We start from the raw sequence: 16,663 nt of genomic DNA, 5'->3' as shown, positions 1-16,663 counted from the left end.
TAATCCAAGCTTTTGGCAAATATGAAAGTGCAGAGACAGAATAAAAGCAGCAAAATCTAAATGTTAGTCTGTACAGTAAACACTTCCACAGCCGTCTTTCATGCATTTCTATTGAAACACAGAATCCACAGAGGTCAGCTCAGTGGGTTTAACATTAAGCACACATCAGGTTTGACTGCTGCTGTAGCTGCACTGCTGCCAATTACGTATGTAGGACAGATGCAGAATTTGGTGGTTAAATGCTTTGCTCAAACACACTAAAAGTTGTTGTTGAAGGAAGTGAGGAAGATGTGAAGTGGCTTAATGGAGAGAGGAAGATGTGAAGTGGTTTAATGGAGATCACTGAAAGGCCAAACGGGCAGATTCAGACAATAGACCTTTTTCACAGAACCATCACAAAATCCAGAAGCCCAAGCAAAGATTTTAATTGTTTTGTTTGACCAAAATATTTATAAGAAAAAATATCAAATATTCTCATTTGCAAAACTAGAAAAATAATATTTGGTAAATAATAAAGTTATAGATTCATTTGTTTGAATTTTCAGCTCTAGTGTAAATAATAAACTTGAATGATGGCTTAATTTCCCATTTGGGTGAGGACTCGCCTTGAGCATGTACTTCAGTTTCTAACCCGCTTCCTGATCATAAGAACATTTAGTTCAGCAGGGAAGGACAGTTGTGGGAATTGAACTTGCCATCACGCGCAGGTTTGCTACGGTACATACCTAAGAAATCGGTTGAGGTCTCCGTGCCTCATGTATTCGAACACCATGGCCAGCGGCTCTCCGTCTGTACAGACGCCGTAGAATCGCACAATGTGCTGGTGTTGGAGCACCGTCAGCAGCTCGGCCTCCCTCTGGAAGTCCTGCCGGGTCGACTCGTTGGCGTCCTTTAGAGTCTGTGACCAAACAAGGGGTGTGAATTTACATGAAGATGCTGATTATTGGGCTTAAAGTGAAGTAGCTATCTTTTAAATCAACTGCGCTAAAAGCAACCAACAGTGTCAAATGTAATAAAAGGCAATTGTGTGATAGAAAGATTGAAAGTAAACATGCTGTTCGAGAGGATTTGGGTGTAGTACTGAGAAGCATTGGGCCCAGAATTCCTTGCTACGCGCCTGCTTATGAGTGATGCTGTGTTGCAATAAAGGCACACGTCGGATTAATGGGATGATAAATCTGAGCAGAGCCAGATTCATTGTCTTGTTTTTTATTCGCTGTGGTTTGCATTAACCTGCTGTGTATTAAACCACCTGACAGACATCTCACTCTGTTATTTCAGTGCACGGAGGATTTGAGTGTAAGCGCAGTATATATATTTACCTTTTAGGCTTGTTGGTGTCGTATCAAGCCGCTTTTTTGAGTACTAACAAGTTTTTGAGTATATTTTTCTTGGGCATTTTTGCCTTTTTTAGTTGGTGAAGAGCAGAGAGCTGACAGGAAAAGAGAGGAAAGCGGTGAGGAATGACGTGCAACAATGGTCCCAAGTTGAACCCTCCAAAATTTTACTTGCTAAGTACTGACTGTTGCAGTTGATACAGACCAAAGTGGTCGCTACAAAAATATAGCTACTAAAAATAAAAAAATAAATTTTCATTCAAAGAATTCATGTACTTCTTTTGTTTTATGTTTTAGAGGGAATAAAACAACATGAATAGAGAAAGTGTTGTTGAGATAGTGAGAAGTGAAAGTGTACATTCTCTCACCTTGATGGCGACCAGCATCTTGTTGCTGTCGGGGCTGAGGTTGGCACACTCTGCCAGGTAGACTTTGCCAAACGCTCCTTCACCCAGCTCCCACTTCAACACAATGTCCTGCCGTTTAATATGCTGGACACCTGATCATAAAATACATAAACGATTTGAAAATCTGGGTAAAATTATGTCTTGTTTGAACCAAAAGTTATTGGCCTCAAGATTTCTCCACTTTATTTTACATTGTAGTCCCTTATGAAATCCATGTTGTGCTTATTGTAAAGGCAGACAAAAACAAGTATTACAAACATTAATGGAAGAAAAAAAACGGACAGTGGCCAAAACCTCCTACATGAAAAAGTGCTTGGTGTAAATAACACCAACAATCAAGACACTGAAATTTAATTGCATTTGGGGGGATGAGCATAAGTGTGGATTCAGTAACACACCGTCAAAAATCACTAAAGTGGAAACAAGCAATAATACTCACACATGTCTTTCTCTTTGATGATGCCGCAGAAGTATTGTGGATTCTCTACAAAACTGGATAAACCAGAGTCTTCATCTGAGGAAGGTGGGCTCGTTCCAAAGTTCATGAAACGAAGTGACACAGCCAGGTCATCCTCAGTGCCCAAAACTGATGAACCTAATGAAACGGGAAGGGATGCAAACAAGCAAAACTGAGAGATATGTAACACCTAATCAGCCTCCAACCACTGGTAATTGCAGCGACCATCAAAAGAAAATTCAGAACTCATTTCTTCCCTTCGAGGAATCGACATTCTCCACTACCAACTTGGCTGTTTGTTGGTGCCATGGTGACAGTTGATGACAAGCTCAAATAATCACCATCATCAACCATGCAGCAATCAGGACACATTGAAATGAAAAAAGGGGACGGAAGCTTGAATGGTTAGCGACCTCTGACTACAGTGCGTATTAAAAGCCAAACAAGTGGGGCCCAAATTGTAAAACCCCACTCAGCAAGGCAAACCACAGAACCCCTAGAGTCCAACAAATGGAACAACAAAGAGAGAGCACAGAAGCGATGGAGGGAAAGAAAGAGGGAGCAAGGTCCACTTAGGCAATCAAGTCCACTTAGGCACTGAGAGCGAGAAGAGTAGATGTGTGTGTGTGTGTGTGTGTGTGTGTTGGGAGGGGGGGTCCAAGTGGAGCTATATCACATGTAGCTGTTCCTCCATCCATCCATCTTCTTTAATGGCCCTCACCACGTGGCGGTGGCCAAGGGAGGTTTCTGCTGCCATTCTCATGCAGTAATTAAGGCACTTTAGCCCGGCCGACACAGCGGCTGCCTGTGTGCAAAGTTACAGCTCAGTGGAAATCCTATATTATTCAGTCTCTCCTGCGCATTACCTTCTGAGAGCCTGACAGAACTATCTGCGATTTGAAACAATAATTTAGCAGAATGTTTGATTATGGCTCATTCCGGTCTTCAGATTGGGGTTCTGGGCTCAGACAATGTCATCTACTGGGTTCAATTCAGCAGGGCAATATATAAGAGAAATGGAAGTTGAATTATATGAGTGATACGGAAAGCCACATCACATCAGTCATTCTCTGCAATAATGTCTTTTGTTGTTTCAAATAAGTATTGATGTCACAGGTGGACATGGTTCCTGATGCAGTTTGACTTGCTGATCATATGCATTACATGATACCACTCATGTCTGTGCGTTAACGATTTGAGCTGGAACTGGGCGTAGATTAGCTTAGCACAAAAACTAGAAGCAGGGGGAAACAGCTAACCTAGCTTCATCCAAAGTTTAAAAAAAAATTCAAAACATTGATAGTTACAGGAAGTAGCTGCCTGTAAAACAAATTGTCACTTTTACATTTCTATTTTTGAACGGATTAATCCAACAAGATGCAATGTGTTAACCTCATGTTAGCGAGCCAGGCTAGCGGTTTCCCCCTGCTTCCAGTCTTTGTGCTAAGCTAATAGATTCCTGTCTCTAGATCTGTAATTATCGCTATTGTAAAATAATCGTATAAAAGATTGATTTTTAAACTGTGCAGGGGAAACATACACACATGAGGGGGGGGGGAATCATCAGAGAGAGTGTGTCCGGTATTATGTTTAGACTACGGTACACTTAGATAATGAGCCAATGTGTTAAAGTCCACCTGTTGTTGCTTTACACACTCTGGAAGTTCTTTAAAGGCATAGTTCAATATTTTGGAAAATATTCGCTCTTTTGCCAAGAGTGACAATAGAAGATTGATACTACTCTCATGTCTATACCCTAGATATGAAACTAGAGCCAGCAGCTGCTGCTTGGCATAGCATAAAAACAACAAGCTGTGATTTTATGGTGAGCTAGGCGCTGGGACTATTTCTTGGCCAGGCCAGTGACCTCCTAAAACCGCAACTCTTTGTACGCATTCAACTTCTGAGACAACCTTTAGGTGCTGGTAGGTTGATTATCTTACCCTTTTGGACAGAGCCACGCTAGCGGTTTCTGGCTCTTGCTTCATATTTAGCGTACAGACATGAGAATGGTATCAAGTTTACATTCAGCAAGAAAGGGAATAAGCCAACATGTCAAACTATTCCTTCAATCAACTAGCGGCCATATTATGCATGCAGTAAATGAAATAATGTGTTTCAACTTACGGTGAATACCAAACTTGGAATGCTGGCCACACTTGTTAATAACCAAAATCATGATGAGAAGGAAAGTGCAGGCAAACACAGCAAGACCCACAGCCACAGACACCTGTTCAAACAAAGAGAGATTTGCAGTCACACTCACTAACATCATCGATAGTCATTACATATTTGCATTGGGAATTATGCTACGCACAGACATACCACAAACACTCGACTCTCAGGGTTCTCTGTGACGTCCATGTCTGATTTGTCTGTAGGAACTGAGGGGCAGGAATGAGTTTAGTTACAGAAACCCGACTCAAGACAGACTTGACATCAACTCTATGCAGTGCTGAGGAGACATGCAACATGCAAAGATGATTTTTAGAAGAGTAAAAATCAATCTTACTTGGATCATCATCATCAAGGACTAGCATGAGGGGAAACAAGGACACAAAGACATTAATGGGCACACATATCAGAGAACCAAAGCTGCAACCTGTGATATTCAAGTGAAGACTGTGATGGAACACCCAAGAATGTGTATCTTGTGCACGATGCAGATAACCATCTGTGTATACATAATGTAAATTATTCCTAAGAAGCTTATTTTATTACTGCAATGTCTGGTATCTAGTGTGCGCCTCTTAACTTAGAACAGACCTCTATGTACATATATTAAATTAAATCATGCACCTTGTACAGCCTATAGAGATATACGTATATTTATTTGACTTGCACTAATGAAGTGTGGTGTCAATAGCATATAAATTGTTATAAGTAGATTACTGTTACTTATTACAGTGTTAAATGTGCAACATGTGTGGCTGCAGTGGGTGAGGTTGGGTTCAGGTTAGGTAGTCTCACAGTGCGAGAATTTACGTACATTAACATCACGACAAATTTATGAAAATAATACATTTGTTTCTGGATTGGTGAAGCTAAATGCAATGTATGGAGCCAGAACTGGGTGTTAATTAGCTTTTGGGACTTTCTGATCTGCTTTTATCAGTAAAATTATATTTTATTTATTTACGCTCCATAGTCACAATCTAGAAATGAATAGAACTATGTAAAAACCTATTGGACTAAAACAGTAGTCCATACACTTATTTAATTGATTTTTAAGGCACAATATGACGAATATTTATGTTTTTCACTTGAGTAGGCACGGATTAGAAACTAATGTTTAAGTAATTAGTAGGTAATGATTGTTATTTTAATGCCGCTCACCAGCTGATTTAATTAAACGACTAATGAAGAAAGTGGTCAGTGTGTTCATTCACAGATCTCTGAGAGCTAATCATTACATAATTAGACATTTTGATAACTTATAATTATCTACTATATAGTCCTCGATGCAGACTTGTTCAGGAACTACAGTAGTTATCAGTCGTTTCTGATTTGTTCCTCATTCATTGCTTTATAACGACTCAGTATTTTGAGGGCCGTGTTGAAAGATGTTGCAGATGAATCAAGACATGGTTTCAACACTGGACCAAGCAGTGTTATAATAATAAGATATTCAGATAGATTCCTCTTTTAGCCGCCCTAATGGCCTTCTCTGCTCCTTATGGGATGCTGCTCGGAAAAAACATTCTGCAGCTCCAAAACGGTTTCAGGAACTCACCTGGAATTATCCCCTCAGGATCGAGCGGGTCGAAGGGGTTGTGCATAAAAATCCCAGAGGCTGTGGCCTCATCCCTTCCCAGTTTGTTCTGCACAATCAGAGTGTAGAAGCCGTTGTTGAGGTGTGTGGGCTTGTTGAGGAAGAGACATCCGTGTTTCACTGACCCGTCACCCGAGTCAGGGATGAGCTGGGTGTATGTGTACATGCCCTCTTTGAGTTTGTTGCCGTTGAACTGCCAGGTGATGGATGGTTCAGGATTTCCATCCACAGCAAAGGGGAAACACCAGTGGTGCTGCGGCACGGCATCCCTAAGAAAGATGATTTTGACTGGAACTGTTGGGAGATGACAGTTTTGGGAGTTCAGGTAGAGAAGTAGGATATTGGGAAAGTGAAAGTATTTCCTTTGCAAAAAATGCTGAACTGCGAGCTGGTAAACTGCTCCTGTGTGAAGGGAATCAAAGACTTAAAGGAATAGTTTGACATTTTAGGAAATACGCAATTTGCTTTCTAGCCCAGAGTTAGATAATATTTGATATCACTCATGTCTGTATGGTAAATATGAAGCTACAGCCAGCAGTCAGTTTACTCTTAGCTCAGCATAAAGTGTGGAAACAGGTGAAAATGGCTAGCCTGGCTCTGTCCAAAGGTAAAGAAAATGTCCGAAAATTACTCTGCAACTATTTTAATGATCTATAAATCATTTCAGGTGTTTGAAATGACGATCATACTCTAGTTCCAGCCTCTTCAATGTAAGAATTCCTGTAAATTGAGTTTTGGAGTTGGTAGGACAAAAATAAGACGTTTTTAATCTTTAAAAAGACATCACATTCGGCTCTAGGAAACAATTTTTTGAGATTACATAAACCAATTGATTGAGATATATAATATAATCTGCAGATTAATCAATCTGAGTAAAACGTTTCCCTCTGAAATGTAGTGAAGTAGAACTACAAAGCACTACAGTACAGGTAAAAGTACAAGGCAAAACAATACCGTACTTTACTTTCCACCACTGGTAATTGCCAATTAGTCAATTACAATTTTCTGCTGAATGTGCACCTTGATCATATTTAACATAAAGTCAGGTTGGTGAAGCGCCCTATAGGTTCCATGTAATAAGTTTCCATGAATCAATGTTCTCCATCTGTTCTGCAAACCTGTGCTGACCTGCTATGAATAATGAATCCTGGTCATGGTTGTGCCCCCGACCACAAAAGCTACCTGGAAGCTCCACTAGATGTAAAATTACAGGAAATGGCCTCATTTAGATCGAACACGTCTCTCAAGTGCAGAGACCCCTCATACTGCACTGACAAGTCTGCTGCTCTTAACCCATGACCCGGCCTCCCAAAGTGCTGTGCTAAGGGGATACTGAGGCATTTGTCTCTTTATCCAGAGCTTGCTGAAGTCTGTTGCACTGAGTGAAAATTAGCGCTGTTAATCACATTTGACTAATCATCCATTAGCGACCCCTACTAAACTTACACAAGCTATCGCACGGCAAGGGTTAAAAGTATGGCGCGCATTATGTTCAATGAACCTGCCAGTTCTTTTTGAAGAATTAGACAATGATCATTTTGAGAAAATGTGGCAACTACACAAATTGATTCCTGGCATCAGTCCAGGCAGATTCTAAGTTAATTGGAACCTTTACATACAAAATATTAGCCTTTGTGATATTGGATATTATTCAAACGTACACTCTGAATCCACCTTTAAAGTAAAATATTAAGTAAAATGACCAAAAAACATGTTTTAAAGCAAAAAAGCTCTTTTGTGAGAGGGAAGCCACACAAGCACCATGAATCAATGGCACAGAGAGCCACTCAGCAGTAAACACCCACTGTTCTGGGAGGTAATTAAGAGTAATTAAAGGGCTAGCGGTTAACGAGTGTCCGTCCACCAGGGGGGCTGATGTTGATAGATTAGCTGCACTAACGCATTTACAGACTGCCAATCACTGCGGATGAAGCGGTTTTCCGGAGTAGGAGGGAAAAGTCCATTAGCACAGAATCAAATCAGATCTTAGCACGGGTTATCAGCCCCATTTTCCTGACGTTCATTATCTGTCCCTTGATGCTCGTGCATTTGGCTTCAGCTGATTGGTGCCCCCGCTCTTTTTTGGCTTTATTTTCTAATGAGTGTCACTGAGTTGGTGATATAGGATATTGTTTGGGCAGTAATTTTTCAGTAATGTATCACTAATGCATCTGACTCTGTTTTCTGTGGGACCGCTGGGTGCTGTCATTCCTCTGTGTTCCTCAACTTTCAGATGCACTAATGCATCTGAAAGGAGAATAGCCTACAACAGTAAACCTCCTGGGTCAAGCGGCAACTGTAATTTAGAAGTACAGCATACTGTATGTGAGGTGAAGGAGTTCTTTTAAGAGCAAGGAGACGTATGTTCACTCACATGCGTTCCTCATTGTACTGTATCCCTGCATTAAATGGCTAGCCATACCTGCAGCACTTCACTCATATTATTTTAACACTTCTCACCAGTTGCCAGAGTGAGTGGCAGCTGACAAAGAGCTCCATTAGAAGCGTGGTGGGTACCTACTCGTATTTGTAGAGGGGGCATTTAGAAAAAATCACTGCTGTGCATTTTTCTTTTCTCTGGCTGTCCACCCTGCCTGCACTTGAAAAAATGGCCTCACTGTGCTCTCGCCCTAACCTCCATTAAGCCCGACGACTTGTATTGAGCTCTCAAGAATGGTTTTATTTTGCAGGCACTTACACTCTATGTCCAATTGCACCATCTCCTCTCCCAGCCCAGCTTGGTTCTCGGCCTCACAAGTTAGGTTGTGCAGGTTGTCACTGGAAGAAACGTTGGTGAGGAAAAGGACCAGCTCTAATGTGGAGCCCCAGATTCTCTCCTGTCAGCAGCCAGCGGCACAGACAAAGAGCAGAGGGGGTTAATGCAGCCAGGTCAAAGCTACATATGGATCGCTTAGAGGCAAACAGGTTCGAGGGATGAAATGGGATCCAATTTACTATACTGTGGATTGACAGATTACAGAACCCAACTGAACTTTATTCAAACGGCTTTAAGCTACAGTTTATCTAAAAAGCCTTTCAGCACAGTGAGAAAAGCAGAAAATAAAGGAAACGGTACACACAGACATGTGGCCGGTGAGAGAGAGAATTTTTGAGTTGAAGCTTGAAAGCATCAATGAAATGATATCAAATAGAGGAGGGGAAGGAATATATGTTTTTGCGGAAGGCTACTGAGCAAATCTCATCGCAGTAATAGTGTAGGGACAGGAGTTTACGTGTGTGCGTGTGTGTGTGTGTGTGTGTGTGTGTGTGTGTGTGTGTGTGTGTGTGTGTGTGTGTGTGTGTGTGTGTGTGTGTGTGTGTGTGTGTGTGCGTGTGTGTCTGTGTGTGTATTCAAACCGTAGTAAAAAGACCATTTGTTAGGGACTATTTTCAGGAAACAGGACGGTGTATGTGGAATTAACTAAAAATAAACTACAGTTTGTGTTTTAAAAGAAGAAACGTGCAACAGCGTGGTTCATTGATGTGTTTTTAACAGACAAAACAACGGAGCTCTAAGGCACAGAGGAATAAGATATCAGGCTACACAAACAATACTTGTTGGTCAAGTTGTGGTCTTTTCATAGGATTTGTTGATTTGTTGACTTGAATTATAAAAATATACATGATCCCAACAAGTATCCTTCAATTATGCCAAAATGTTTAGGACATGAAGATGTGGATGAAAATATTCTTGAGTTTAGAAACAATTTGAAGTTGATTGAAGCGGATTTGACTACTTAAGTATATTTTATTTCTAAAGCCCAATATCACAAATTTGGCTCAAGGTGCTTTAGAACACCCTTTATCCTTAGACCCTCAATTTGTATCTGGAAAAACTCCCAAAAAACATTAAAGAGTAAAAAAACAGAAGAAAGGTCTGAAGAGAAACAGATGAGGGACCCTGCTTGTGTGTACAGAATAGCAAATGTTATTTTGTTAATCTGTATGATATATGCATATACTGAAACGTCTTCACTACCTGGGTAAAGAAGCGAGAGTGAAGCTCATCAGTTCGCCATCTCACATTGGGAGTAGGACTTCCTGTCACTTGACACGCAAATGTCAGGTTTCCCCCTTCTTGAATCTTTGAATCTTTGAAAGAGACGATCGTCACATCAGGCAGACCTGAGAGCAGCAGAGGAGACAACATGAGCACAGGTCACTAATGTGAGTAACTAACTGAGTGAAGAGAGACAAGCTTTCTTTTTCTTTTTTTTTGAAGCAGTTCAGAGAAACGGCACAGGGCCAAAAACTCTCTCATGTTTCCTGGCAACAAGATGTTCCCCCGCTCCTATGCGATTAAAACAACAATGCTGGGCCAATTTCTTCCCTGCATTTCACTGCACCTGCTTGTTGAATGCATTAATATGGAGAATGGGAACAACAAATGGTCATGAAGATTAATAAATGTCATGAACTTTACAAAAAATATTTAAACATCTCCTCCAGATATGTTTTAAAGGGGCTGTACTCGATATTCAGACCATTAATATAGCAGTAAACAATTATTTGCTATGTAAAGATCTAGTGGAGTTATAGCGTCCTGAGCAGAGAATAAAATCAATTGTAATTTCTTTTAAGCCGCTCCGGCCGCGCATGCATGTGAGTGCCTTGTGTCGGTATCCGACACTAAGGGCTGTGACAAAGTGTTGGTATTTGACGAATTGGGGAATGATCTCTGAGAGCCGTGTGGAGGCAATTCGAGACCACTCAGTATTTTGAGTACTGCACCTCTGGTACATGCCCTTATACGCATCATTTTCACGGATGAGATCGCCCCGCTTCTCAGCATTGCACGCTAGTCAGCTTGGCACCAGTTTCTCTTCACTGACCACTGACAAACAAAGAAAACAGTCTACACCCTTCTACAACCGAGATGGCTGCAGCTGATTGGACGAAGGCGTCACGTCACATTTGAAGTGAGAAATAGGTCGTGCAGTCTTAATTTCAGATTGACAAAGGTCAATTTAAAAGATTTTCATCAACTTATGTGAGGCGGCGAGCCGAGCCGACTGCTCCTCATTTGCATAAAGTTGTCTGGATTCAACTTTATGCAAATGAGGAGCGGGCTACTCGACACCCCGCATCTCCAAAGTCCCCGCGACGCTACCAGAATGCATTGCATGGCTGCTCCCATAGAAATGAATGGGAAGAGGTGAAATTACGCTGACAATGGACACATACTAGAAGACGGGGTCCTCAAAGTTTTGATGCCAGCAGGGACTGAGGACACATGAAAAATTCTGTTGTAAATTGTCCACCGAAATTGCTAACTTTAGCTAACAGCCTTAGCATTGATCACAGAACGTAATCCCTGCAACACTGACTTTTCCAGTTTTTCCATAAAAATGCCACAATTTAATTACTGTACCTAATTACATTTCTTAAAATTACATCTCCTACTATACTCCCTCATTGAAATATACACAATCTATGAATATGCAAATATTTTCATTTGATCATTGTTTGAACAATTTGCAGTTTGCTAACTGTAAACATGCATTACTAATAAAAATATATACAACAGCATAATACAGTGCAAAATAGGAAGTTCCGATATCACTCACTGCAGTTATGTATCACCAAAGAGTTGAGGGGTTCTTCTCGATCATGGGAGAAACAAGACAACATTTGGTTTTCCAGGTCACCGCGTTCATTCCGCTGCCACTGCTGGAGCCAGTGGAGGTCACAGGAGCAAACAAGAGGGTTGTCCCTCAAAACTCTGAAGCGCAAAAGGAGGAATATTTAATTTTCTATTCCTTTTTTATTCAATTTCTATGACAAGAACATATAATAAAAAACAGAGATTTAACTGTCAAACATTTTTACAGAGAAACCAATGGAGTTAATTTATTGCAGACATGCCCTCTTCGTGGTTAAATAGTATTTGCTCACCCTACTGTATGAACACATAATGGACTTTTTAGTTCAGATTGCCATTCAGCAATTCAGTCACAGTTTTCTTTCACTAAAAGCCTCTTTTCTCTCGATTTCTTTTTTGTTATAGAACGGAAAAATACCGTTGTCAAATTGTGTCAGTAAGTAGCCTGGCAAGGTTTTATTCAACACACATTAGCCATCAAATTACCAATTGCCAAATTTATGGCAAACAAGTGACCAATCAAATTTGCAAAATCTACTGTAGACGACCAGGAACTTGGAACCGAGACGTTGGCTGCTGCTAGGCTGAACCTTTTTCTTGTTTTGGCTCCATCTGTTGATGTCAATCAGTGAGAATATTTCCTCCTTTACAGCCAACTTGACCTCCTGGGAATTTTTACACATTTGAATGAATTGAGAGTGTTTAGAGTGAATGAGTGTTGATTTTAAGGGACTCACAGGTTGAGCAGTGGGAGAAAATGAAACACCCTCCAGGAGATGTGTTCCAGATAGTTTGATGCCAGGTTCCTATAAAACAAAGAGAGAGGACATGATATTACCAAAATTTGTTTTACTGTTCTATCGCTTTATAACATGACGTTCATTGTACCTGGTTCGCTTTGCCTATATTTTACTTTCCTATTGCACGAATAGCTGTTTTTCTATACCTTGATAGAGGAAAGAACCACCTGAAGAAATTAAGAGATCCGTGTAGGCTGTAGACAATGAGGTAACAGTACCTTGCCAGTGTATTTTAATGTGTTTGGCAATCATGCAATCTGCTCACATGTTGCTTCGAGAAAAGTGTAAGAAAAAAGTAAAAATGTTCTTTTCATTGTTGTAAGTTTATCCTTTTCTGCAGTTGAGTCATGCTGTGGTTTGATTGCTCACTTTCAGAGCAATGCTTACCTGCTTTGAATTACTCAGTGAAAAACGTTAATGCATCCAAATGGGTTCTGATCAATTACCTTGGCAAGTATTTCACAGCAGCCAGGAGCCACATTCACACACACCTCCAGCACAGCTCTCTCTGTGTTTACTTAGTGTTCAGTACATTAGGTGATTAGGCCAGAGTCACAAACACTTCTCGGAGGAAGGACACAGCTCGGCTACGCAGACTGAAAACCTCCACAGAGATGCATTTAGGGGAAAAGGTATCCAATTTATTGTAGAAATGTTACTATTTGTATAGAGTGTAATAGTAAAACCACTGAAAGCCAGATGGCAAGGTCAGTCAGTCGGTCGGTCAGTCCACCACTTTGGTCCAACTATTGGATGGATTGTCATGACAGTTTGAAACATTCATGGTCCCCAAAGGATTAATCCTCATGACTTGACTTTCTACTAGTGTCACCAACCGGTCAAAGTATTCACTTCTGTTGTGAAATATCTCAGCATCTGCAAGTCGGATTAGCACACATTTTAATCCAGGAATTCATGGTTCCCAGAGGATTTTCCCTAGCACCTTAATGAGGTAGTAGAGCGCTCGTCGACCAATTGAAAGGTTGCTGGTTCAATCCCTGTCCCTCCAGTGTACATGTTAAATTGTCATTCGGGCAAGATGCTAAACCCCAAATTGCTACCGATGTGAAGGTTTATCTGATGATTGATTTTATTTATACATATAGAAGACAAATGTGCATTTATGTAACGAAGATGAATGTGTATGTGAATGAGGTGATTGGTGCCTGTAGTGTAAAGCACTTTGAGTGGCCTCTAAGACAGCATGTCTATTTACCATTGACCATGCGGTTGACATTTGTGGTTTAATGTGAAATGTCTCAACAACCATTGGATGGATTTTTTGCCCCACCCGCCCTGGCGCCACATTTTCCCCCCCGGGGGGTAGTTTTTTTTCATTTTTTTTTTTTTTTTTTTTTTCATGTAGCCATGTAAACAGGCCTGAATTTCAATGTGTTCAATACTTGGTTTCTGACTAAATACCTGCAAAACTAACGCCATTCCCGTCAGCCTCAGTTGTAGTTTGTATTTTGTGCTAATTAACGAATGTAAAGCTTAAGATGGAGACCGTTAAATAAATATTATACATGCCCAACATTAGCATGTTAGCAATGTCATTGTGAGCATTTTAGTGTACTCACATTAACTTAAAACTTAAACTTAAAATTTAGCTTAAAACACTGCTGTGCCTAAGTACACTAAAATGGCTGTGGACTTTTTTTTTACTTTTAAAAACTTTAAAAACATTTGAATGCAAACATTGTGAATAACATAATCCCACATCTAAAATTGTGTATGTCAGGATATCAATATAATCGGTGATAGATGAATGCTACATGTCTTTTTGTAAATCCTCTCAGGGCACTAAAATATCATCACAGTAGCTCTCGAATGATCCTCAGACAGCCAAAGAACCAAGCTGTAAATAAACCTCCCTCAGAAGATGACACAAAGCCACACTGGGGAGCGTCCACATGGAAGCCAATACATATTCACTCTGGCAGGGCCAAGGGTTCAATTATTTGTTTTCCTTGCTCCCAAAAGTTCATGTCAGATGGGTTAGCCATTGTGGGGCTTATCCATTACCAGCTCGATTCCTCCCTATGCCCACAGGGGGAGAGCAGAGCCGGGAAGAGCAGCTCATTTTCATTTCGCCCCTCTTAAGAAATGAATTTTATAAAAAGACGATGGAGTTCCAGAAGGATTGTGGATGAAGTTGAGAGCAGAGGGAGAGAAAAGAAAGTGGTCCAAACTGACGTATCCTCCTGTTTAGTTTGGTTATAGTTTGTCCCTCTTAATCTCAGAAATACATCTGTCACACTGAAGCCCCCATACTCCACCCAATCGCAGCCCACCCACTCCCTCCACAGTGAAATATTGATTAAGTGATAATGGACCCTTAGTGGAGTGTATTTATTATGCATCAGTTGTCGATAATCCGCCAAAGTGAGCGAGTAAAAGGTGACTGGTGGATGTCTTCTCCAATTTCTCGAGCTCACCCCTCCTACCTCACCACCACCTCCCCCCCCCCATCTCTGGTCCTCGAAACCCGCCGGTCTTTTAGATAAACAACATTGGCGATGTCACACACACTCAGTAAAACGATGAGGACAAGATGGTGGCGATAAGGGTCAGCTGCAGATGAATAGACAGATTTGCTGGTTCCAGTCGATAAGTCTTCATAGTATTATTTATTGTTGGGCCTAGATTGTGAGGCCAAACTGAACAGAAATAAAAAAAAAAGTGAAAAGTTTCCAATTTAAATATCTTAGAAAGCTTGCTAATTATTTTTTACTAGATAATTGTTGAAAAAGAAAGTGGTTACTATTGAATATGTATTTATTATCACACAACAACAGTATGTTTCTATGGTACAGTATATGATTGTTTTCTGTCAGTGACGGCAGAATTTATTGACTTTGAGGGCTGCAACTAAAGATAATTTTTACTATGTTAATCTGCATTATTCTGACTGCAGGTTTGTGTTTCTGATTAATCAATAACCAATTAGTCTACAAAATATCAGAAAATTGTGGGGAAAAATATTTCCCAGAGCACAAGACGATGTCTTCAATTTGCCTGTTTTGTACAAAACCCAAAGATATTCCATTTATAAATACTCATATTAGAGAAAACTGGAAACTAATGTGTCAACAACTGGATCTTATATTTTGAACACCTATTTATATAATATCCATCTAGAAAGACTTCTTCAAATAAATACAATTTGTGGTTTCAGTATCATAAATGAGCTCACAGATTTACCAGATCTGTGGATGAGTAATACAACTATTTAAACGAGCGACTGAGTCAGTGATTTTGAGAAATGTTGCTCTCACTTTATGTGACGTGCAATATTAAAGGGCTGGCTGAGCCCTGACTGACAGCGACAAATAGGCTGACCCACATACAGGTCAAAACATGACAGGAGGAAGACAATCCTTTTGTATTGACAAGGACACTTACACATACTGGAGCTTGAGGTTGTGTTGGAAGGCATTGGCAGAGATGAGCCTCAGTTTACATGATGTGACCGTGCTGGAGAGGGAGGGAAGCACAAAAACCATTGGTTTGTTTTGATAGAAATAAAGCATTGAAACTCAGAAATACTGACACTTGCGTGAGATGGATTAAAGCAGGGGTTGCATTTTCCTTGAAAAAACAACTTTTTAATAATTATATATTTACTGATACATTTTCTGTCGTTCAACTAATCAATAAATTGACTACTTGTTTACGCTCTATCTAAAAGTTAGTTTGTTATCGAACTGACTTTTATCTGTCTCAGACAAACTCAACTTCTCCAACGAGGTCATGAGATTTTTAGTCTAACTGCCCATATATTTTTCTTAGATAATGGCCAAAGCCATATGAACACCCACACACTTTTTTGAGTTTTGTGGGTCTGTTTTTCTTGGTTTGTTCAAGGCCCTTTGGTTTTATTTAAGGTAAATCTTCAAGCTGTCAAGCTTTGGATGTACAGGGCTGTAGTAAGAGTGAATAGCTTTAGTAAGAGCATTTAAAGAGTGTGTTTTTCAAGAGCAAAATTTAAAGGAATGGATTAAACAATGGATTTCACTTCTGTAACGTAAACTGTGATTGTTAGCATGTCCAGCTAACTAGCTTACTACCTACAATAGTAACCAAGGTTACTTCCAAAGCCATGGAGCACAAAATTAACAAACCACATAAATTTTTTGGGTTTCAGATTAAATTAAAAAGAGCCGCGTTCACAACAAGTGCATCCACTGTGTAGTATTTCCACTGTGTTTATTGGATTTGAACAACACATCAGGTAGTCATTTCTCCTGTAAAAAAATATTATGTATTGGTACTTATTAAACAGTTT

The 16,663-nt window shown here is 40.2% G+C and overlaps 1 protein-coding gene across 1 annotated transcript in view; it reads right to left on the bottom strand.

The window, feature by feature from the left end:
- Positions 1–16,663, bottom strand: part of ntrk1 (neurotrophic tyrosine kinase, receptor, type 1) — a 31,611-nt gene that overhangs the window by 8,668 nt on the left and 6,280 nt on the right. Inside the window, exons 3-14 of the mRNA XM_039805688.1 lie at positions 15,781–15,852; positions 12,313–12,381; positions 11,541–11,695; positions 9,953–10,098; positions 8,672–8,810; positions 5,935–6,267; positions 4,714–4,734; positions 4,527–4,585; positions 4,329–4,431; positions 2,184–2,339; positions 1,706–1,836; positions 726–898 (exon numbers count right to left, since the gene is read on the bottom strand). Of these exons, the coding sequence (XP_039661622.1) occupies positions 726–898; positions 1,706–1,836; positions 2,184–2,339; positions 4,329–4,431; positions 4,527–4,585; positions 4,714–4,734; positions 5,935–6,267; positions 8,672–8,810; positions 9,953–10,098; positions 11,541–11,695; positions 12,313–12,381; positions 15,781–15,852 (1,557 nt within the window). The remainder of the gene's footprint in view (positions 1–725; positions 899–1,705; positions 1,837–2,183; positions 2,340–4,328; positions 4,432–4,526; positions 4,586–4,713; positions 4,735–5,934; positions 6,268–8,671; positions 8,811–9,952; positions 10,099–11,540; positions 11,696–12,312; positions 12,382–15,780; positions 15,853–16,663) is intronic.

This window comes from Perca fluviatilis, chromosome 7 (genome assembly GCF_010015445.1).
Source record: "Perca fluviatilis chromosome 7, GENO_Pfluv_1.0, whole genome shotgun sequence".
Lineage (NCBI taxonomy): Eukaryota > Metazoa > Chordata > Actinopteri > Perciformes > Percidae > Perca > Perca fluviatilis.
Note: the sequence above shows the minus strand (reverse complement) of the source record. Positions and strands in the feature narration are given on the sequence as shown.